This window comes from Drosophila ficusphila, unplaced genomic scaffold, assembly GCF_018152265.1.
Source record: "Drosophila ficusphila isolate 14025-0441.05 unplaced genomic scaffold, ASM1815226v1 contig_286, whole genome shotgun sequence".
NCBI lineage: Eukaryota > Metazoa > Arthropoda > Insecta > Diptera > Drosophilidae > Drosophila > Drosophila ficusphila.
This window is the reverse complement of record NW_025064189.1, coordinates 158810-182637: the sequence shown is the minus strand read 5'-3', so window position 1 is coordinate 182637 and position 23828 is coordinate 158810. Positions and strand designations below refer to the sequence as shown.

The 23828-nt window shown below is 38.5% G+C and overlaps 4 protein-coding genes across 5 annotated transcripts in view; 1 reads left to right on the top strand and 3 right to left on the bottom strand.

Annotated features, from left to right (window-relative positions):
* Positions 1 to 6873, top strand: part of LOC108087572 (echinoderm microtubule-associated protein-like CG42247) — a 42212-nt gene extending 35339 nt beyond the window's left edge. For both annotated transcript variants that reach the window (XM_043207795.1, XM_017185003.2), the window contains 9 exons: positions 2495 to 2611; positions 3140 to 3528; positions 3591 to 3740; positions 4089 to 4260; positions 4322 to 4417; positions 4483 to 4881; positions 5298 to 5715; positions 6000 to 6396; positions 6716 to 6873. In XM_043207795.1, the coding sequence (XP_043063730.1) occupies positions 2495 to 2611; positions 3140 to 3528; positions 3591 to 3740; positions 4089 to 4260; positions 4322 to 4417; positions 4483 to 4881; positions 5298 to 5715; positions 6000 to 6396; positions 6716 to 6869 (2292 nt within the window). In that variant the 3' untranslated portion in view covers positions 6870 to 6873. The remainder of the gene's footprint in view (positions 1 to 2494; positions 2612 to 3139; positions 3529 to 3590; positions 3741 to 4088; positions 4261 to 4321; positions 4418 to 4482; positions 4882 to 5297; positions 5716 to 5999; positions 6397 to 6715) is intronic.
* Positions 6874 to 9199: 2326 nt separating this feature from the next.
* LOC108087477 (39S ribosomal protein L39, mitochondrial) overlaps positions 9200 to 23828 on the bottom strand; it is a 55423-nt gene continuing 40794 nt past the window's right edge. Inside the window, exon 6 of the mRNA XM_017184854.1 lies at positions 9200 to 9449. The gene's annotated coding sequence lies outside the window, so the exon portion shown is untranslated. The remainder of the gene's footprint in view (positions 9450 to 23828) is intronic.
* LOC108087483 lies at positions 9578 to 10165 on the bottom strand. Its single transcript, XM_017184860.2, has one exon. The coding sequence runs from the start codon at positions 10124 to 10126 to the stop codon at positions 9887 to 9889; it is 240 nt and encodes a 79-aa protein (XP_017040349.1). The 5' UTR covers positions 10127 to 10165; the 3' UTR covers positions 9578 to 9886.
* LOC108087480 lies at positions 11141 to 11782 on the bottom strand. The gene has a single exon (XM_017184858.2). It carries the CDS (start codon positions 11681 to 11683, stop codon positions 11444 to 11446), a length of 240 nt encoding a protein of 79 aa, XP_017040347.1. The 5' UTR covers positions 11684 to 11782; the 3' UTR covers positions 11141 to 11443.

The window sequence follows — 23828 nt, the reverse complement described above, 5'->3', positions numbered from 1 at the left end:
TCAATTAATTTTCCAGTAAATTAAGTGACAGTCGATTGGGCCGGCAAAAGAAAAGTTTGGGAAAACTTTACCCATATGCAGCTGAAATTTAGTAGCAAATGGGGTAGTAATTTGCCTAATGGACATTGGCTTTATCGCCTTGCATATTAGAAAACTTTAAGACTACTTTATGTTTGAAATGAAAAGCTGAAATTTCTTAAACGGTTTATGCTTTGTAAATAATTAATCTAATTTCTGGAACAAATTCTGTTAAAGAACACAAGCATGTATTTATGTAGAAGTGTCAGGAAAAAATATCTCTGATTTTCCATCAAGGCTCAACGCCCCTGCAGCCTTGAATATTCCCCATTCATCTGATGAAAGGCCTAACTCTTCCATCACCATTTGAATTCCGAAACATTTCTGCCGGACAATTGTGTCGCAGGTGCTACGCTTTGATAAACCATAAATAAATTGTGATAAATAGAGGCACAATCCATGGGTGTCCGGTGTGGTGCGGCTCGAATCGGTGGGTCGACACCTGAACCAGTCCACCTAACGACCCATAAAAGACATGCGCTCCGCTAGTCGAAATGGACGTCACTGTAAATCAAATGGCTAACCATAAAAAAAGGGCCTAGAACAGGCATAGAAAAATAATAACATTGTGGATGAAGGTAAAGGCTTAAAGGTTTCAAAAAGTTGATGTTTGCTTTTTACTTGATCTGGTTTTTAAACAGGGCACTTATTTTTAATATATAAAATTTAGGTAATAAAAAAGCTAAATACTTAACTGAATACCAAATTACTGCCATTAATATATAACCCTAGAAAACATTGCTATTTACGCTAATTTAAAGTAAATATTGCATTGCATCAAAATACAAACGTTTAAATAATATCAAAATAAATTAACTGACAAAATAAAAACAATCAATAGCTAGTAATAAATGGTTTTCAAAAAACGTTTACCATAAAAATAAAATTTTAAAAGATAAATGAAATGCCTAAGCACCCAGCCAGGAAGTGTCATCAAAACTTTTCCTGTAGCAGATAGTTTTCGGCCTACTTCGATGATAATTATAATTGATTCACAAATTCACCGAAAAAGTTATAATATTCGGTCAAGCCTAGCGAAAAGTCAAATTTCCAACTTTTTCGCCAAAAACTTCAAAATGAGCTGGATATATGTGCGACTTCCGAGGGGGAAAAGTTTGAGCCTGGCTTTTATATTTTTTCGTCTGTTTTTCTGTTTGCCGGCAATCAGACCGTCGTGGGCGGGAAAATTAAGTGGCTGCGATGTGCGGGGAAAACCACTCAACACGGACATAAAACCATTAAACGGACGCCTTTTTCGAAGCCAAACTAAATACATAAATTAAACCAAGCTTGGCCAGACAACGGCGAAAGTTTATCGTTGTCTCTCGAGCAGGTCCTCGTCCTTTTTGCCCAAATAAAACTTCCCGAGCAGCTGCTTTAATTCTATGCGAGTGTCCCTGTAATAGGAAAATGATGATGGAGATCCTGGCAGAAGTGGAGAGACAAATTCTTCTTTAACACGCGTGAATAACTGTTATCAAGGCCCTGAAGGTCATTAAAACTCAAGTATTCCACTTGAAAAATAAGCAGCGAAAGCAGAAAAGCCAAAGTCAAGCGCCAGCCAACAAATGCAACAAAGCACGGCCTTCATTGTGGGGGAGGCGGTGGGTGGGTTCGGGTGCTTTTTTGTGGGTGGCTCGGCGGCTGACTGTGCGTGGGGTGCACCCAATTATGAGCGCAAAAGCTCGAGTGCAACAACAATAATAACAACTACAATGGGGCACATGCAAACAATGATGCTGTACAGAAAAAAAATCAGAAAAACAAAAATTTAATAAATTTCAGGGAACAAAATTTTTGTCTCTATGAATATAATTTACCAAGATCAAATTTTTCATGAGCTATTATCATATAATTTTGTCTACAGTTTAAATCTTAATGTCGTTATATCTTTAACTGCATTAACCTGGTTTTACTATCAAATCTTGCTATAAAATTAATTTTAATGCGCATGGCTTTATCTTCAAAAATTAAGTTAAAATTTTTAAAAGATTTTCTCTAAGTGCCTTTGCAACAAATAAAATGTATTAAGCATTAAAAGAAAACGCAAACTGGGTCACAGACTCGATTTGTGGGCCGCGCGTTAAAGAAAAGTAAATTGGGGTCGGGTATGTGGACGTGGATGTGGCTGAGGATGCGACGAGGACGCCAGTCGACGACAACATATAATTATAAGCATTACTAAAACCTAAAGGGCGTAGGGAAAGTGGGGGCAATGAGCCGCTAAACGGAAGTTGCGTGCCATGACTAAATTTTTGACCGCGGGTCAAGTAAAATGTGTTGAAAGGCCGCCTAGTACATATGTAGCAACTTGCCAGACTAATTACCCGTCCAGATTTAACACGTGATTCCACACATATACAAATCTATATACTCATGCTGAAACCCCCTCTCCATTCTGCTTTTCTCCTTTCAGTGCCGCGTTTTGTTGAACCTACGCACCTCGCAACCATTTGAGGAAGTGCTCGAGGATTTGGGTCAAGTGCTGAAAATTAACGGAGCAAAGAAAATGTACACAGGCACTGGCCAGGAGGTATGTGAACTTCCGGGGGGCGGACGGGTGGCCTGCTAACCGCACGACCTTGTCACGGCCTAATAACTTAATGAAGACCCCAACTTGGCGGACTTGCAAAATTAGTTGACAAATTGCACTCCCTAACCTATTATAGTTTACTGTGCTTTAAGCACTAACCGTTTAAACAATCGCAACAATTAAATATTTTAATAGTATTTAGTTGAAAGTGTCAGAAAACATTAATCGTGTTACCAACAGAAAAGGGTAAAAAATATTGTTGATTTTAGTTATTGATTTTTTATCGCCACGCTTTTACAATATTTATAGTTAAATATTATTTTTTTAGGTTCACAAATTCATTCAGCTACGCAAAATTTACAATCACATATAATTTATAAAGCCATTATTTAATATTTTTACAAAAACAACATCGGTAAAAAGTATCGGAATTTATCAATTAAATTTAGTTGTCTAGCCAACATTAATTATAAATGCAAATAGAATAGTTATAGTTTGCTATTACACAACAAATTTATTGCCCTGTAGGTCCGCAGTTTCTCTCAGTTGCGGAATGAGTTCGCCGATGTGGATACCTTCTATTTGGCAACGGGAACGGCCTTGATCGCCGGCTCCCCCATCCGGCGCTCCCGATCCCGCCCCTCGGTGGTGGCCGCCGCCCCCATTCTCCCCACGGACGAGCTGCCCAAGGTGCCGCTGCGAGGAGCTCGACCGCGGAGCAAGAGCCGACCCCGAATCCTTTACGCTCCGGAGAGCGAGATCCTGCGGCCGAACGGCGAGTACACGATGCTGGACATCATGAAGGAGGAGCCCACCAAGGTCACGATCCGGGGGCTGCGCCGCACCTTCTATCCGCCCGTCCACCACGCGCCGGCGGACAACTCCCCGCCGGACAAAAAGCTGCAGCTCCAATGGGTGTAAGTATACATAATTAAATCTTACATTTCTTGAATCAATATAAATTATAACTGATTTTTAGCCATGGCTACCGCGGCATCGATGCGCGGCGCAATCTCTGGGTTCTGCCCTCCGGGGAGTTGCTCTACTACGTGGCCGCAGTGGCCGTGCTCTTCGATCGCGACGAGGATGCCCAGAGGCACTACACGGGCCACACCGAGGATATCATGTGGTAAATATTAAAGAAATTATTATGATTTATTTAAAACGCCAAGAATTTGTGTTACTTTACTTATTTATTGGTTTATGAAAATAAATTCACGATAATAATAGTGCCACAGGTTAGAGACGAAAACTGAGTATTCATTTGAAAATTATATAAAACTTCCTATTCAATTTATGATTTTGTTATTATATTAGTATGAATCCAACGATTTAAGTTCCAAGGAAAGCCTTTTATTAAATAAAAGTTAAGCCTGTGCAAACAAATTTATTAGCTTAAGCTCATTAATGAAGAAAAACTTTCACAGTGGATCCGTAAAAAGTGGCGTTCATAAAAATGTGCTAAACCATTTTGCAGCATGGACGTACATCCCTCCAGAGAGCTGGTGGCCTCCGGCCAAAAAGCAGGACGGGATCGTAAGTCGCAGGCACACGTTCGCATCTGGAGCACCGAATCCCTGCAGACGCTCTACGTCTTTGGGATGGGCGAACTTGACAGCGGCGTAACTGCGGTGGCCTTCTCGCAGCTGGTGAGTCTGTCCCCCCGAGAAGTAAACCAATTAGCGATTAACTCGAGTGAATCCTTCGCAGAACGGAGGCAGCTACATACTGGCCGTGGACAGCGGACGCGAGAGCATCCTGTCCGTGTGGCAGTGGCAGTGGGGTCACCTGCTGGGCAAAGTGGCCGTAAGTCCGTCTAAGCCTGCCCACTTAAGACGCCCCCTAATCCCGATTCTCTGGCTCAATTACAGACCCTGCAGGAGGGACTCTCGGGGGCGGCCTTCCACCCGCTGGACGATAATCTCATCATCACCCACGGACGAGGTCACCTGGCCTTCTGGCACCGGCGCAAGGATGGCTTTTTCGAGCGCACGGACATCGTGAAGCAGCCGTCGCGCTCCCATGTCACCAGTGTCCAGTTCGAGCCGGATGGTGATGTTATCACCGCCGATTCCGACGGCTTCATCACCATCTACTCGGTGGACTCGGATGGCGCCTATTTCGTGCGCACCGAGTTCGAGGCCCACAACAAGGGCATCGGCTGTCTGATCATGTTGGGTGAGGGCACTCTGCTCTCTGGCGGTGAGAAGGATCGCAAGATTGCCGCCTGGGACTCCCTGCAGAACTACAAGAAGATAGCGGATACCAAGGTGGGTTAATCAGCGAGGTAGTTAGCAGTAATATTTACCTTTCAGTAAAGCAAGCTCCTAAGTTGTATGAAGTTTGCTTAATACTCAGTTATTTTTGGGGACTGTAAATTAATTTTGACTAACACCAAACAAATTAATTCTTGAATTTCCGTTACTAGAAATATCGCAAAATCAAGTAACCTTTATTGTCAGTATAATCTTATTGCCAAAATCTCTATTTCTTAAAGCTTAAATATTTATTCAGTAATACAATAGATTTTCTTAATTTAGGATATTCATTAGCTAAATATTTTAAGGCATTATGGTTCTGTTTAATGAAGTAAATCTTTCTAATGCAAATGAATTCTCTTTATATAATAATAACTCCTAGAGAAGCAAAACGTAAACGTATTTCATTGACCTCTTCCAATTCGCAGCTCCCCGAGGCCGCCGGAGGGGTGCGCACCATCTACCCGCAGCGACCGGGTCGGAACGACGGGAACATCTACGTGGGGACCACGCGGAACAACATCCTCGAGGGATCGCTGCAGCGCCGCTTCACCCAGGTGGTGTTCGGCCACGGGCGGCAGTTGTGGGGCTTGGCCGCCCATCCGGACGACGAGCTGTACGCCACCGCGGGGCACGACAAGCACGTGGCCCTCTGGCGCAAGAACAAGCTCATCTGGACGATCCAGACGGGTTACGAGTGCGTCGCGCTGGCCTTCCACCCCTTCGGCACCCTGGCCGCCGGCAGCACCGAGGGTCATCTGCTGGTCATCAACTGCGAGAACGGGGCGGTCATGCTGACCCTCAGGGTCTGCGGGTCGCCCCTCAACTGCGTCGCCTACAACCAGGGTAGGTCATAGAATATTATAAACAAAAAAAATATATAAACAAATAGGATTAAGAAAAGGGAACCTATAAAAATGGAATTCTTTAAAAAGGTCAAAACTAATTATATTTCACAAAAATTTAGATTCCTCCATTAAAAATTTTAAATAGTTTTCGGTTTTCATAATTGTTTTGTTTTAATCGAAATTTAGACGGTAAATATTTGGACCTTTTCATCTTTAAATAACAATTTCTTTGATACACAAGCAAATAATAATTGGTGTAAATATTACCCTCTTTTTTTCCAGTTGGCGACATGATTGCCATGGGCTCGCAGAACGGCAGCATTTACCTGTTCCGCGTGTCGCGCGACGGCTTCTCCTACAAGAAGGTGAACAAGATCCGGGGATCGCAGCCGCTGACCCACCTGGACTGGAGCATGGATGGCAACTTCGTGCAGACGGTGACCATCGACTTCGACCTGCTCTTCTGGGACGCCAAGTCTTTGTCGCCAGAGCGCAGTCCCATCGCCATGAAGGACGTCAAGTGGCTGACCAACAACTGCACCGTGGGATTCCTGGTGGCGGGTCAGTGGAGCAACCGCTACTACAGCACCACCAACACCATCGTCGCCACCTGCAGTCGCTCCGCCGCCCATGACATGCTCGCCTCTGGCGACGCCGAGGGTTATCTGCGATTGTTCAGGTAAAATTGACATTTATTGCATTTACAATAGTGTTATTGGGGTATTGAAGAACCCAAAGGCGTTCCTTACAGAAAACTTTAAAACGAATTTAAAATAAATTTGATTGTTTCACTTAAAATCAAATAATTGACTCTAACTTCAGAAAATAAAGTTTAGTATTTTAAAAAGTATAAAAAGTTTTCTAGAATATCGTATACCTTAAATTAAAATTGGATTATTTAAACATTATTTATTAAAAATACAATATTACAACGATGATGATCAGAGAAATAATACAAACTCTACTATATCCTTAATCATGACTCCTCTTTGTTGTAGGTACCCCTGCATCTCGCCGCGCGCCGAGTTCCACGAGTCGAAGGTGTACTCCGGGATGCTGGCCTGCGTCCGGTTCCTGTGCGGCGACCACACGCTCATCACCGTCGGCGGCACAGACGCGTCGCTGATGGTGTGGGACATTGTCGAGGAATAGCTGAAATGGCCACCGTGGCACCGCACCGCCGCCCAGTACGAGGCCAGCTACTCGGACTACTGGCACCGCCGCGCCTCGAGGGTCTCCTCCACGGTCCTCGACAGCGACTCGGTGGACTACCAGTAGTCCTGGCCGAAGGACCTCGCCGATGGACGGCGAACTGCTTGCTAGACTCAGACGAACTACAATTGGCCAGCATTCCGTTTTTTGGTTTTAGACGAAATATTGAGATTAGATAATTGCACGTAATACGAGAGAAATTCAACATTTTCGAGCGACGTTTTTGAAAAGAGAAAAAAGTGAGCACCAGCAACGAGCACCAGCAGTCCAGCAGTCCAGAAATCTAGCATTCGAGCAATCCAAAAGACGGCTTCCACTCAGAAATTGATTCTTCCGTTCCGGTCTTGCCATCTGCATTTGTCCCCTGCGCTCCTCCACATGTGTTTGAGTCCCTCGAACTCGAACTAACTCTCCATGCCACTGGTGGATCTAAAAACTATAACCCTATACGACGAAACCGCATATAAATACTTCATCTTCCAGAAAGTTGTCAGAACTCTTCCGAACAAATGCAGCAAACCAAGCAGACAGACAGCAAGTGACAAACAGACATACATCTCACCCGAATCACAAACACGGATACCGAAACCCAAGTGCACTTCCAACATATATACTTATATATACATATATCGAATGTGTATTGTTATAGCAACTTTTATTATAAGCGTTGAAATAAATAAACAGTTTGAAACGGAGCAAAAAGTGCGGGCCACTGAACGCTTATCGATTATTTCTGCCAGCTGGGCGGGTCAGGGGTCATGGTTCTGGAAACCAACACGATAGGTACAAAATAGTGGCGCCACCAAAACAACTTTTTGAAAATAGTGGGTAGACAGAAAGGGCTTTGTATTGGGGATTGGACAAGCGGCTGGTATATTTTATTAAATAACATTTTATTGTATTGAACATGTATCGTTTTATTATTTGGGAAAAAACAAGGGTATATTTAAGTATTTCAGTGCCAAAAAGGGAATTTAGTATTCGCCAATCGATTGGCGGGCGACCAGCCAATTCCACAATTTTTGGGCCAAACCAATTTTGAAGTACCAGGCGAACAGAATGCAATAGTAGGTGGCCGTTTTAAATTTTTTTTTCCTTGCCCCCAAAAGCATGCAACACTTTTTAATGAAAATAGTCAAAATTAAAAATTAACTGTTCCCAAAAGTATGCTACAAATTTTGTATATAAAATTGCCAAACCAAAAAATCGCCTACTAATGCGTTCTGTTGGCCTGGTATTTTAAATCCTAAAATTTCAATTTGTCCCGTCGAAATTGTTCCATCAAAACCAAAATATTCAACCAAACCTAATTTTGAAGTACCAGGCGAACAGAATCCTATAGTAGGTGGCCGTTTAAAATTTTTTATTTTGGCTTGCCCCCAAAAGCATACTACACTTTTTAATGAAAAATAAATAATTAATTGTTCCCAAAAGTATGCTAGAAATTTTTATGTAAAATTGCAAAACCAAAGAATCGCCTACTAATGCTTTCTGTTCGCCTGGTATTTTAAATCCTAAAATTCCAATTTGTCCCGTCGAAATCGTTCCGACAAAAGCAACATATTCAACCAAATCTCATTTTGAAGTACCAGGCGAACAGAATGCAATAGTAGGTGGTTACTCTTTTTTAAGATTTTCCAATTGCCCCCAAAAGTATGCCCCAAAAAATAAGCAAGAACTGTACCACTGTTTTAATGAGCCCCCGAAAGTATGCTACAGTTTCAATAGTTTTATTTTATGTATTTATTTACTTACGTTTATTTATTGGAAACATAACTAACTGTCCCTGGTTCGTGCGTGGCACTACACTTCATCGAGACCTCCATCTACACACTGTGGAAGAGCAGATTGGAAGACTAGCAGATACAGCTACAAACTACGTAGACACCGCAGCCTACTAGCTAGGAACTTACTCCCAGCAAGACCATTGAGGCGTCTTTAAAGGCACGGCTTTGCAAAAACCATAGGGAGCCAATAAGGTTGTTAATTGTTTTGATCCTTAACTAAATATCAAGGAATGGTTTATTTTTTCATTTGTGTACACATGTGTTGTTAAAGTACTAGATATGCTGTACAGATTCTGCACTAGTAAATACAATACAAAAAAAAAAAAAAAAAAATTGGTCTCGATAAATTCGGTCTGGCCAAGCCCACAATTTTAGGTCACACGCATTTTAAAGTACCAGGCGAACAAAATGCAATAGTAAGTGGCAGCTCTTAAAATTTTCCAAATATTTCCAAAAGCAAGAGCCCCCCAAAAAATGATACAATTACTAACAAAATTCCACTTTATTTTACATAGTTTAATATAACTATTCCATAGACTTATACTGTACATTTTGGGACAATCCATGTCTTGTGAGTCTTACGTGCGAGTCTAGTTAATAAACTATTCCTAAATTAAGAATCCAACGCTGTGTCCCCGTTCGCTGCCTAGGCTGATGCCATGCGGATTCCCCGGATGAGTAGGAAGACCAGTTCGCAGCAGGCCTTCTGTCTGTTCTTCACCACTAGCATGACCTAAAATAGGGTTACAAAACATAAATGCAGTAGTTATAATAAGTTAATTTTTCTTTTTTACATATTGCAAATGTTATAATTATTTTAGATCTCAAGTCTTTCTGAAAAGGTACAAAAAACAACACCAAATTTTTGTTTTTTTTTCCCGAAGGATTTTTATTCTTAAGCTAATTTTGACCCTAAACAAACATGGAAGACAATGATTCGCTTAAAACTAGTGGAAGACAATGATTACAGCTAAGTTAAAGCATTATTGAAGACGTTGATATATACAGTTGGCGGAAGCGAAGAAGTTTTCCTGCTTCCGAGGCACACAAGTTAGTCAGTCTCGTGTTCCCATCATCACAGTTGGAGTTTAAAGCCGACGTGCCGATTTATAGACCTTTTGATCGGGTCACATCACAGATTCTCGGTGGAGGGGAACTTCCCAGATGACCTTAATGAAGAAGGCTGATGGCCTTGGCCTCGAGTTGTTCGTTGAGCCAGTTCTGGTGCTCCTCCTCGGTGTGACAGGAGTAAAGGATATTAGAGGTGATGATCTCCTTTGCAGGCTTGGAGTTCTTGAAGATCTTCTTGATGGTATTCAGCAGCTTCTTCACGTTGATGGAGGCGCCGGTGAGAGGTTTCTTCTCCGGGACTCCATTGAAGTTGGAAACGGGAGCGGTTTCAGCGAACATTTTTCAGGAATTTTGCTGATGATCTGCTCGGATCGGGAACTGTTGTTCGAATGATGCTGTTCGTCTAGCTGCTTGGTCTTTTATACCCGTGGGTTTCGCAACCCCTCGTAAGGATTCTCCCTACCTGATTTGTAAAATGGCGGAGGGTGTTAAATTCTTTTGCAGGTAGGTCTCAACCGCTTTACATGACGTGCAAAAAATTGGACAGCACAATGACAACAAAGCGTGAAAGAAATAATTATCAAAAGCCCCAACTTTCTCTTCCTCGTTCACAGAAATTGACACTCTCAAACATATTAATCAACTAAGTTCAAACATATTTTTAAATTAAAATTAACACACTTTTATTAAATGGTAGATGTTTAGCACTTGCGTATTCAGAAGATATATTATAAAATAATTTATATTTACTTTTTTTGTGTTTTATTTATTTTTATTTACAATTTCTCTCAAATGGTTTAGCTTTTCAAATTTATAAATAAGAAAAAATTTGATAGGAAAGTTCAAGTGAAATAAAATAAATGACAATAATAAGAATTTCCCATAGGAAAATAAATACACACTTTTTTTTTACTGAATAAAGGAGAAAAATATTCCTATACCTTTTCCTTAAATGGGTTGATTTTGCCGTTATAAATTTAGCTAGTACACAGAGTGCACAGAGCAAACAAGCAAAAGTTGTGAATATTAAAACATATATTACCACCAATTCAGTTCATGTATTTTGTAATGCCTTTTTAAAAAGATAGAACCTGTTTTTGACGAGTATGTTTTTTTTTTTTGGGAAACAAAGTTATAATATAAGAAAGTCTTTCTAGATTCAGGTATTGCAAAAATACCGACCTAGTTTCTAAAATTAGCATTTCTTCTAAAGAATACTTATTTAGCAATCGAATTGTAATTGTAAGAATGCAATATATTTTTTTATTATACTTATATATTGCTATTATGTATTTTATTGTCCTTTAAAGACATTAAGCCACTGAAAAGCAAGGACAAATAACACAGAAAATGTTTCTTTTTCCTCGAGGGATTTTTATTCTTAAGCTAATTTTGACCCTAAACAAACATGGAAGACAATGATTTGCTTAAAACTAGTGGAAGACAATGATTACAGCTAAGTTAAAGCATTATTGAAGACGTTGATATATACAGTTGGCGGAAGCGAAGAAGTTTTCTTGCTTCCGAGGCACACAAGTTAGTCAGTCTCGTGTTCTCATCATCACAGTTGGAGTTTAAAGCCGACGTGCCGATTTATAGACCTTTTGATCGGGTCACATCACAGATTCTCGGTGGAGGGGAATTTCCCAGATGAACTCAATGGAGAAGGCTGATGGCCTTGGCCTCGAGTTGCTCGTTGAGCCAGTTCTGGTGCTCCTCCTCGTTGTGACAGGAGTGGAGAATGTTGGAGACCGGGATCTCCTTTGCGGGCTTGGAGTTCTTGAAGATCTTCTTGATGGTCTTCAGCAGCTTCTTCATGTTGGTGGAGGCGCCGGTGAGAGGTTTCTTCTCCGGCACTCCGTTGAAGTTGGAAACAAGAGCGGTCTCGGCGAACATTTTGGAGAGTGGATGCTGATGATCTGCTCAGATGGAAAACTGTTGGTTGAATGATGCTGTTGGTCTGGCTGCTCGGTCTTTTATACTCGGAGGTGGTGAGGTCCTTCCTACCTGCTTTGCAAGGTCCTTCGAGTTAAGGGGATGAAATGCGTCATCAATTCTCTGCGAAGACAGGGACACTTTACCTGATCGGTTGCATCGTAACGGATTTTCTCACATGAACTGATGTTTGATTGTAGCAATTTATCTGGGAGCACTCTAAATTAATTGCAATTACTGCGGGTACTTTTTCGGTTGGTTGAAACTGATTATTTTGAAAGCAAACAAGATTTGTAATGAAAATAAAGAGTCACGACCAGAGTCGGCTTAGGTCTATAAAGGATAAGTGTCCCATTTCACAAATTAAGAATACCTGTGTTTAATATAAAAAAGATTCCAACTTAGTATTGGGTTGAAACCACTAAATACAAGAAATGAATCGAATATAGACAAGCCGATCATTATAAGCGAGCTTGACATTTAATTCATAAAGTCTTAGTTATAGGGTTCTATAGTACAGAAACAGTGAAGTTAAGACAATTTCCAACAGGATTTTCTGTACGCCACTTTAAAATTGTGTTTAAATTGGTAAAGATGAGCTGTTTTGGACAAGTTTTGGAAAGCCCTCGGAAACTTGCTTAATTTCAAAGTGATCAGGGGACACAAATCGAGCTACACGGAATCGAAAAATTTTAAGGCGCAGCTTTAAAGGATCAGCTAACAAACGTTTGGAGGTATGCCATTTAAAAGTGGCAATATTAGCTAAGGTTTGGGGCACTTGAAGATGAGAAGGCTGAGCTGCAATAAAACCTAACAAAAAGACACTTAAAAATATGATAAAATTTATCTTTTAAATATAAGACTGTCAGACCAATAACCATATTTTCACTAAACAAAGAAAAGTATTTAAATTAACACCAACTCAAAAAAGTTTATAATAACCGTTAAAAAGGTTTGATCCCACAATCATTTTGTTTGTTGATCCTCCTTACAAAAACCCATATTATAATTATTTGAAATTTGATTTCATTCTCTTACCGACGGAATTCATTTAATATCTTATCATGTTCATTACTCAGTCGAACCTTCGAAGGATAACAAAACACAAAAGCCGACACTATATCGAACCCACCGCATATCTTATCATGTTTTCATTAAAATGCCCACCCAAAAGAACTGATATCCAAATTCGTTCTAGCAATCCATAAAATACACCTTCAGCCATGCCTTTGGGAAACACCACACTCGAATATTCTTCTAATTAAGCAATTAAGTTCAAAGGATAATTAGGATTAACGTGAAAATTGCGATTTCCACCGTATCATTTTGTAGGAGTATTTCGATTTACTCCGATTTACGCATAACCAAAACTCTCCACATTTCGAGGTTAAAACTTTGTTCAATCCGAAATGAGCGTAAAACACCAAATAGATCGTGTCGAACAGCTGAAACGAAATGGTAACAGGATGCCAAAAAGCCAAAAGGCAACTCGCAATTGAATTGCAACGATTTGGAACCAATCGATTCGCAGCGATGCGGCCGAGGTTTATTTCTAAGAAATAAAACGAAAAATGAATAATTGTCAAATGTCAAATGGGTTCGGACGGTAAAAACCGTGACGTGACCCGAACAACAAGTACGGATCGCCGAAGAACAGAAGAAGTGTGCAGGATCTTTTTTGTGTCCCGAAAAGGGCTCAGCATGGGTTTCTTCAATAAGGAATTCTGAGGGATGTAGAGTCTCACTAAACGTTGCATGTCCACAAATACTCCCCCGATCTCATTGCATCCTGTAGCATCCTTCCCAATTTGCAACGCTTGAGCATTCCTGTTCACAATTACTTCACTGCAAAATTTTCTTTATTTTTCTAGCTCTATTATTTTTGGGTGAAAAGTTAGTTACGTGCCCGATGAATAATTGTATTTTGGCGACAATGTCGCCAACTTCTAAGGCGAATCAATTCGTTCCATACCTTTGCTGAAATTTAACCGAAGCAAAAGTTCTATACAAAATAAAAGAAAATACGATTTCTTAGAACCAAGCACGTTCTCTGTGCAAATTGAAATTATTACGCCAATCTAAATTTGTCCTCAAGCACTTAAAGATTAGTTAACGAATTAATAATAAGAGTTCAACATTTTCGCATAGCAGTACAGTTTGAGGTTCCGTTTAGTAAGTCCACTTTATGGATTTTATTATACGATTTGTTTTTAGAATAATTTTAAGTGCGATAAGTTTTATATTGCGCCTAACTAAATTTTTGTTTTTTCTAATTATGAAACGTGTATTTTTTCCCAGAAGAAGAAAGAAACAGTTTTGCGAACAAAAAAAAACTAATGTATTTTGTTATAATTATAATCGTTATACAGTATATAAATAAAATCGCACTGTGTGTGCAAATTTTAAGGTGTTTAATAAAATATTGTAGCAATTTTTTAAATAGATTTGTGGTGTTTCAATTTCATTCCAGCTCTTACAAAATAAGTACACTTTTCAATGGTCTTAGGTTGAAAATTTACATTTTCTCAATTACCAGATTTTAAATTTTAATCATTTTCGGGGTTTTTGTGTGTTTCAGCAGCACAATGAGCAGTCCCGTGAAAAGGTTTTCTCTGCGGCTTAGTCGGGAACAATACTTTAGTAATTATTCCAAATATTCAAACGGGAGGGATTATGCTCTTTTCAGTGCAGGCACCCAAGTCAAATGCAGATTTTTGGTAAAGGGAAAATTATTGTTAATAATATTGTTATAACGAAAGATCACAAATATCAAGTCAAATTGTAAAGCGATTTACATATGTATGAACATATGCAGATACCTTCTCTCTTGCAAATTTAATCCTCAGGCTTGAGCGAAATGTCCTTTAGGATTATATTTGGGATAAAAGTCGCATTACTTATGCGAAATAAAAATAAATGAAACTTAACTAAAATTATGTCTCTAATTAAAAACCAGCTGAGTTTACTATACAGACGGCACAACTCAAAGTGTTTACTCTCATATATACAATTTGTCACAAAAGTGTTTTCGCGTGAAGATTTTTTTTATAAATTTCCCATTCTTATTAAAAAAAAACACTTTGCAATAAGTTTTGAGAAAGATTTTTTTTTATTTTATATTATTCATGTATTTCTTAAGAATACGCAAAAAACAAAACATAAATTTTCCAACTAACAAAAAAGATATAACAAAAACAAAAAAGTCAACATATTTTCCACTGTCAAATAAGTGTTTTCGTTTTAAGGAACTGGGTGATTACTTAACGCTAATCTTATGATAATAATTATTATTTTTGATATAATTAAATTAATTAATATTTGGTATGATGCCCTTTGGCCTTAACAACAGCTTGAAGTCGTGATTTCATTGAATTTATTAATTTTTCTATGTAATCTATTGGGATCTGATTCCATTCTTCCAAAATAAATTCCTTTAGCATTGGTCGCGATGTGGGATGCCTTCTTGCGACCTTCTTTTTCAAATAAGCCCACACATTCTCTATAGGGGTGATATCCGGGCTCTGGGCTGGAGTCTCAATCACCTTAACGCAATTATAGAGCGTCCACATTCGTACACTGTGAGCCTTATGTTTTGGGTCGTTGTCTTGGTAAAACTTAAAGCTGCGCCCAAAACGAAATGTGTTCGCGCTGTTTACCAAATTGGTTTTTAAAATCTCAAGATATTGTTTAGCATCCATCGTATTTTCGATAAATACTAAATCACCCACTCCTTTGCTTGAGATGCACCCCCACACCATGACGGACAGCTTGCCGAATCTTACAATCGGTATTATGTTTTTATTTTGTAGGGCACACAACGGTTTGCTCCACACTCGGTTGGGTCCTTCTTTATAATGTAACATTATTTTCGACTCGTCACAGAAAATCACGTCGTTCCAATAGCTTGGGGGCTCATCCAAAAGAGTTTGAGCGAATAAAAGACGCTTCTCAACATTTTATTTTGATAGCAGGGGTTTTTTTCTAGCTACTCGGGATGTGAAGTTATGGCTCCTAATTGTCCTGCGAATAGTCTCATGCGAAACATTCACTCCACATTCTTCCCTTACCTCCACAGCCAGTTTTCTTGTTGAGATCATGGGGTTCTGGTCTACTTTTTTCATTATAATCCGAATAACTCTGTTTGAGAGCTTACCCGGCCGACCATTTACTGGCTTATTTTCGAGCCTATTCTCATTTTTTGCCCGACTTATTATATTTTGGAAAGTTCTTATATTTATTTTAAACATATTTGCAATTTCTACAGTCCTTTTCCCAATGGTATGGTTGTAATACACCAATTGGATCACATCAAAAGAAACTCTTTTGCCCGGCATTGTAAAACACTTATTTATACGACTATTAACGAAGAACTGACATTGAAATGCTCAAAATGCATATTTATATCATCTAGTTTAGGGTCGACTAGCATATTTTAGCATATTCTAGAAAAAAATTCGAGAAAACACCAGAAATGTAAAAACGAAAACACTTATTTGACAGTGAAGATTGTGTAGACTTTTTTTGTTTTTGTTATATCTTTTTTGTTAGTAGGAAAATTTAGGTTTTGTTTTTTGTGTATTCTTAAGAAATACATAAATAATGTAAAATAAAAAAAAATCTTACTCAAAACTTATTGCATAGTGGTTTTTTCTTAATAAGAATGGCAAATTTATAAAAAAATCTTCACGCGAAAACACTTTTGTGACAAATTGTATATTTAAAGGAAGGTAAACATATTGTAAAAAATTTCACAGCCTAAATAACTTGAATTAAATTTTCAAAATCTGTACATGAACGTTTGTTACTATTTATGAAAAATATTATTTACCAGATTTAGATACCTTGTTTCTAACTTTTAAAATCCAAACTGTTTTCAAATATTTGTTTTACTTTGCTTCTAAAACTCCAGCTTAGAACTCCCTATGAGGGAGCCAATTACCAATTAAAGTCCTAAATAAACATGGAAGCGAATAAAATGCTAGCGAAGAAATTGAAATTTCCTGGCTGGATTACCTGGAACATTGGCAAACGAAAACAAACGTTTTGGATAAAAAAAGATGAGCTCGTTATTGAATCTCAACCGAGTGCATCGAATCAATTCGAAACAAGCAAGATGCAGCCAAGACATAAATCCTATTAGAAACCCAATCAACCGTTTCAAATGGGATACACGTTCCTGCTCGATCCTGTCCTCATTTCAGATTCTTTCAAATTCGGGTCAAAGAATTTGAGAAGCGTTGCAAATCGACTTTAGAAACCATATGTGCAAGGGATGAAAGTGTGGGGAAGATAGTTTTACTGACTAAAACTAGTCTGATTTCTAGTTTAAATTTTTAAATGGACTAAAAATCACGATGAGCAATCGATGTTGGTGGCCCTCGCTTAGCCCAATTTGTCGGCAATTTAAAAGCAAATTGAAAGTGTCTATGTAACAATTTTCGTAGCCCGTCGAGAGAAAGGACGTCGGGGAACACGTAGGACTACCCACATAGATCACAAAAGGCGGGCCAAAGTGAGGAGCGCCGACGGAGAAGAGGAAACTGCTACTTTTCGCACAATGCTCGGGCGCATGAAAAGAGACACCTCCGAACTATTCCCTTGTCACTACTATATAGCCCTGATCCTCGGTGCCCGACAAGCCGACGCATCCGTCACCTGGTGCGATTAACAGCTACAAAGGTGAGCGGCCACGGCAGGATCAAAGCGGAAAATTCATTTGGCTTGGTGGTCTTCGTCTCGGTTTCGCTTTTGATCTCCGCACAAGCGATCTTTTATATCGCTCAACACGAATTTACTAAAACACCCTCAGTCGCCCAGTTCATTAGACACCTAATTGTATCGGATAGGACTGGCGAGGGCTGGCATGGCCTCTTCAGCAGATACGATCCTTTAATTGGGTTAACAAGAGCTTGTTTGCGAAACAAGCGTTGAAAGCCTCGTTTGAAGTTTTAAGAAAACTTATAGAAATTAAAAAATAAATAAAGCGCACCAACCAAATTATAAGGATAATAGAAAATATGGTGCCTTGTTTTCAATTTTCAAAAAATGGTGATCGAAAATGGCTTTTTCGGAAAATGGTCCCAAATCTCCACTTGAAAGCCCATAACTTTTTTTAATGATGACCTCAAAATTCATGTGACATAGTCCTCTAAGAGACTGCATCATTAATTTTGTTTCGATTTTTTGATCGATTTTTTTTCACATTTTTATACCCTTGCAGAGCAAAGGGTATTATAATTTAAGTCAGAAGTTTGTAAATTTCATCAAAATCGAAAAACTATATCATATATCTGCCATATGAACAACAGTCGAAAATATGGATAATGTACTTTGTTCGACAAATTTGATGATTGCAATGGTATATAAGCTTCGGTTTGCCGAAGCTAGCTTCCTTTCTTGTTATAATGTCACCCCTGTCGAAAATCCCAAAAATGACTTTTTCGGAAAATGCCCGAAAACCAGCACTTCAAAGTCAATAACTTATCTTAATAATGTCAGATTTTGGATTAGTATACTTCAAAATTCTTTTGTAAAAAGCAGCTAAGTATAGTTTTTTTGGGAAGACTATCAAGCCGTTGCTTTTGGTAATTTCTTGATGATTTTTTGATTTCTTCCAAATTGTGTTTTTACTACTATTTTTTTTTTTTTTTTAAATTTTATAAAATGAATTACTATTTGACTATTACTAATTTGAACAATCGTAAAAAATATAGAACATTAATAGAACAATCTTTTTATTTGTTCGACAAAATTGATGACTGCAAGGGTCGGCCAACCGAAGCTTGCTTCCGTTCTTATAGTATAGTATATTTTTCTAAAACCGTATAGTACGAATTTTTTTCCAAAACCTTGATGTTCACCAGAAAAGTTATATAAAAGGCTTCTAATAAAACCAATGACAAAGGTAGAAACCAGACGAATTTTCTATTATCGACAACATTACATTCCCATTTTGTTGTTATTAGAGTCTTTTCTGGGTATTCTTAAAAAACAAAGCCCTTCAATTGCCACCAAATTGCCATTCACTTTATTTCGAAAAAGCGGAGTACATCTGCAGTGATCCCCATGATTGCTTTCAGGTTTAGTGCCACCTTTCTGGGTGGATATTGATATGGATGAATACAAAGTCCTTTAGAAATTGACTCGAAATTTATGGCTGTCCATTATACGATTATTAACAATAATTTGCCTTTTACCAGGAATCCGCAGTTGACTCGCTACCTCAAGAGAGCAACTCTTGAAAAAGAGTGTGTTATATGTTTGATAATTGCCAAACTATTGTTTGCTACTTAGCGACCGAAATTGCTTTCAAAGGACTACTCTTTGTCCTCATTAATGGCAGCACCTATGAGTAATTGAAGGTGGAAAGCAGACAAATGAACAACAAAAAGCGAAAAAACAATTAATTGCCTGGAAAATGTCGTGGGTATTGAACCAAAATGGTGGATTCTCTTTTAGAAGGCGATGACGAAGGCGAAACTTCGGAAAGCCTGTGGAGCTATTGTCTATCTGAACACAGAAAAAACGAGGATATATCTAACCTACACATTATACTTTACACTGAGGAAAACTATTTTAATATAAACAACAAATGAATAATATTTAAAATAATAAAAATCAGAGAGAAACCCTGGATTAAATATTCTGACTATTTTCTCCACTTAAGTTTTAGCCAAAAAAAAATAAATATATATTAACCTTAAAAATCAATAAATTTGAATTGGACTTAGTCGCATAGAAGTTTTATATCAAATTTTTTTTTTTTTTTTACGTGTAAAAAAGTTGTATTCACTTTGCATTTTAAAATATGTGTAACTTTTTACGAGTCAATCTTTTTATGCAGTACCATCGCATACTATTGCTTTTACTTTTCTGATGAGGATGGCTAGGATCTGGCTAAGCGATCGTTGGGACTTATGGCCAACAGCAAGCAGGGACATGTTCGAGGCATGTTAACCAGATCCAGAGACCCCTAGGAAAAAACAATATAAGTAGACAATAAATGTATGTATAATTGGGAATGGATTTCGTTCAATGGACCAGCGGAGCATTCGTTGCGCATGTGCAGATAAAAGTTGCATTGTCTGCGGGGAAACGAGTGCTGAATGAGTGTTGCCTCTCAAAGGACAATGCTTTCTCACTCGACCGTCGAGTGTGAATGCTGGCGAGAGGTCCTGCCGGCGGAGAATGTACGCATTGTCCTTTCCATTGAGAGGCACTCGTGCGTAGCTCCGCAGGACATCTCTGGCCCATTCAGACCATTGGAATCTAGAACCACACAACAAAATCGTCGCACTAAAATTGGTCACAATTGCACGCAAACACGGCGAGTGCATTTTACATGCCAATTCAATTCAGAAGAATGCAATTCAATGAATGCTCTCACAGAACAGCCAGGATGTTCCTGCACGGCCTTGGGCAATTTCTGAGTCCTTTATTGCCCTTTAGCATTGAAATTGCCGGACAAGGCCAATAAAAAGAGGATGCGTTGCTAATACAATTTACATGCAATTGTTATGTATCGGGGCGACCGGAAGCCGATATTTAGTCACAACTTGCAAATGAAAACAAAAACACCATTTCTCAAGGGAGTGCTAATGGCGCACAAAAGAAGCGGAGCTAAACTTCATTCGATGTGCTCAAGTTGCTAAATCATGGTGGTCCTTCATGTTTTTCTCTCTACTGTACTATACTCTTAGCCATGGAACTATTTCATAAAAGTCTTAGGTTCCTTTTTTCCGTTTTAATATATAAAACATATATATATATATTTATATGGTACCATATATGTATGCTTAGCAACTAATTCAAAGACTAGTTGAGTACTTGTCCTTTTCTAAAAAAACTTCGCTGTTCTTTAAAAAAATTCAAGAGCTGAACAAATAAAATATATCTATACTAATATTATAAAGAGGTAAAATTTGTTTGTTTGTTTGTTTGTTTGTTTGTTTGCAGCGAATAGGCTCCGGAACTACTGGTCCGATTTAAAAAATTCTTTCACCGATAGAAAGCTATATTATCGTGGAGTTAAATAGGCTATAATTTATTTTGAAAAAAATAAGGGATCCGTTAGAAAATTGCAATATTGTCACATATAAAGTGAGTTGCTACCTCATCACACTGACAAACAAGCTCCCATAGCATTTTAACTCAATTTTTGTGTTCACTGTGAAATTGTTAAAAAAAAAAAAAGAATTTTTATTCAATTTAAGTTGAACTGTGAAAATTATGTGGATCGTGCATTTGAGGATAAATTCACCACTCTGTCCATAGTCCGAAATGCTTAGAGGACGACGTGCAAACATTGGCCACAGACATCCAAGCCAGCAACAAGTATATTCACAAAACTTAAGCGAAGAAAGACAAATGAGCACATGGAGATCATTGGCATCATTCAATCGCTTGGCATTCCAATATGACCCCACTGCGAACTACAGTGATAATGAAAATTTAGATATTGGACCAATGGCGACTATATACCGATATTGCAGTGCGTTAAAGTTTAAAAGAGAAACGGCTGGATTGTGCTGCGCAAGTGGAAAAGTCAAATTGGAAAAGTGTTAAATCAACATCTTTCTATACTTCCATATATTTGAAAAATGTTGCAACATTGACTATTATATTGTTAAATTGTGTTGACCAGCGAAGCGGACACAGGACCTCTAGTATTCTATAAAATATTTAAATTATCTAAATCACACGTATGTATATAGCTAATCTGATTAGGAGATTTAATGCATATAACAATTTCGGAGAGACTGATAGACGTAAAGTCTTTATCGATGCTGCCGTTGATGCTGCGATCGAGACTTCAAACACTTTATGGTAGACTCCCTCCATTACTCACGTCGTGACTTTGAAAAATACCCTCAGACTCAGGGTCATCAAGTGTTCAAAAAGGTATCTAATGAGCTCTCTGTCAATATCGTCGATTAACACAAGAGTTTCTTGCTGGGCCAATAGACGTTTTCTTTGCACTTGTACGGCAAATATTGACAAAGGACTAAGCAAACGCACTTGGCCGTAGAAGAAGACAAACAGAAAGCATTATTTTCGGGACGATAGCAAGTGTCTGCAGGTCCGCCAAGTCGATTGGAACAATATTTGTCGTTCCTACTTAGTTGTATATATATTTTCTTAATTTTTGGCGGCACTGTTCCGAGACATTCTAAATCATTGTATTCTAAGGCGTCGCGTCGGCAGACAGGGAAATATTTATTGAAAAAATAGCTATGCATGAAATTTGAGGCTCCGACAGGAGAATGGCATTGTTGATCTTATCACTGGCAATGGATCTTGAAGTGTAGTGAAAACAGAGGAAAATATTTTGTAAGCGAAGTGTACCCAAACAAAATAAATCCCAGCTAGTTTGGTGCCTTATCTACATCTCGGCTGGAGTTGGGATCACTGCTCAGCATAATCTCGGATTGGAGTGCAGTACTTCTAGATTGCACATCACAGATAAACATTAATCCCTCGCATGCACGTACGTACTTAAAGTACAATGAATAGAACCTAACGAATGTGAATGATTGAGATACTTTTGGGTGCCCTCACACTTCACTTTGGGATATCTGAGCTAGAGATAGACACTCCGATTAGTATCTGCTGTCAAGTAGAAGTGGCTATCTCTGCAAGATCCAGGCCAGCCTGCTAATTGAACCCTAAGATAGAAATTGTAACCAGGAATTGGTTAACCAGATTCCACTATCCAGGATCATGTGTGAACTTCGGTCTTAGTAGATCGCATCGTGGATTGGCGTAATTACTTAGGAGCGATTGGTTTCTTGAGGAATAGTAATATCTTGTGCTATCCTATTTCCACATGTGATAAACGATCTCAGTTTAACAGAGAGATCTTTTCAAAACTGTAATTGAACCGCCTCGATAAGTGTTCATTCATATGTGATTTTAGAAGAAAAGATTATTGAACACGAGTGCTAAACAATTCTAAAAATAATCATCTTATATGCAGATCATAATGGGATAAATGTAAAAGATATATTTTAAATAAGAATAAACTGCTGGAATTACGATCAATTTGAATGACTTTTTACAATGAAATAATGTAGGTGAAATACTGAAAGATTAATATTAATTATCTGAAGAGATAAAATATCTCATATGTATTTACTCTAATATATTAACTGTTTAATATACTTTTTACAAAAACAAAAACTTCTTGGCGGACAATGCGGTAAATTTTCAAGAGGAAAAGTAATTATTTAGTAAACAATTACCTGTACCATTTGTATTTTTGTATCTTGATTCTATTTTTTTTAGGCCATACTAATAAAAATGTCGCAGAAATTCGATTGTATCCTTATACGTACCCTAATATACTTTTTACAAAAATAAAAACTTCTCGTTGGACAATGAGTTCTTTTTCCGAGAATAGAGATAGTTATATACTAAACAATTGGCTGTACCATTTTCTGAAGTAAGCATTCCACTTCCTCTCCACAGCAATAGCATTAAATATTTACAATTGTTACAAATATTCCTAAAGGTAGAGCATAGGGGACAATTCAGCAAGGCGATTGAAAGATAGACGTTCTTGTTCTCATTCAATTGCTACTAGAGAAGGCAAGTATCTCGTACGGACATTGTAACGGACTTCTGCAACTCCATATAGACATCAACAAAGCGGCGGAGGCAGAAGAGGTAGGATCGAGGGCGAGGAGGAAGACGATCCCAACAAAAGAGCTAATCACCGATGCCAAGAAGCCTTCAAGAAGATATCATCCCCGCACACATTCCATATATGTGCCCTTGTTTGCCTACATGTCGCCTACCGAACGCCCAGAGGCCAAAAAGGGAAAAGAATGAAAGGACGAAGTCGCTCCCTTGCACACCCACACACACACACAAGTTGAAACGATCCTTGAAGATCCCATATATTCACATTCGACTACCGTGGCAAGCCAGCATAGTGGTTGACCATGGAAACCCGAACCCACACCATATTTGTGGTCCAATGCAATGCCTCGCATGCACTTCCATTTCCATTTCATTTTTTCCTATTGATCCGTCCCATTGTCATATATGCGTTTTTGTGTCCATCGATTTTTCAAAGAAACAGGAAACATAATCCTACAATAACATT

Coding starts and splice junctions, on each gene's coding strand:
- LOC108087483 (XM_017184860.2), bottom strand. CDS start 10,126: ATGTTCGCTGAAACCGCTCCCGTTTCCAACTTCAATGGAGTCCCGGAG.
- LOC108087480 (XM_017184858.2), bottom strand. CDS start 11,683: ATGTTCGCCGAGACCGCTCTTGTTTCCAACTTCAACGGAGTGCCGGAG.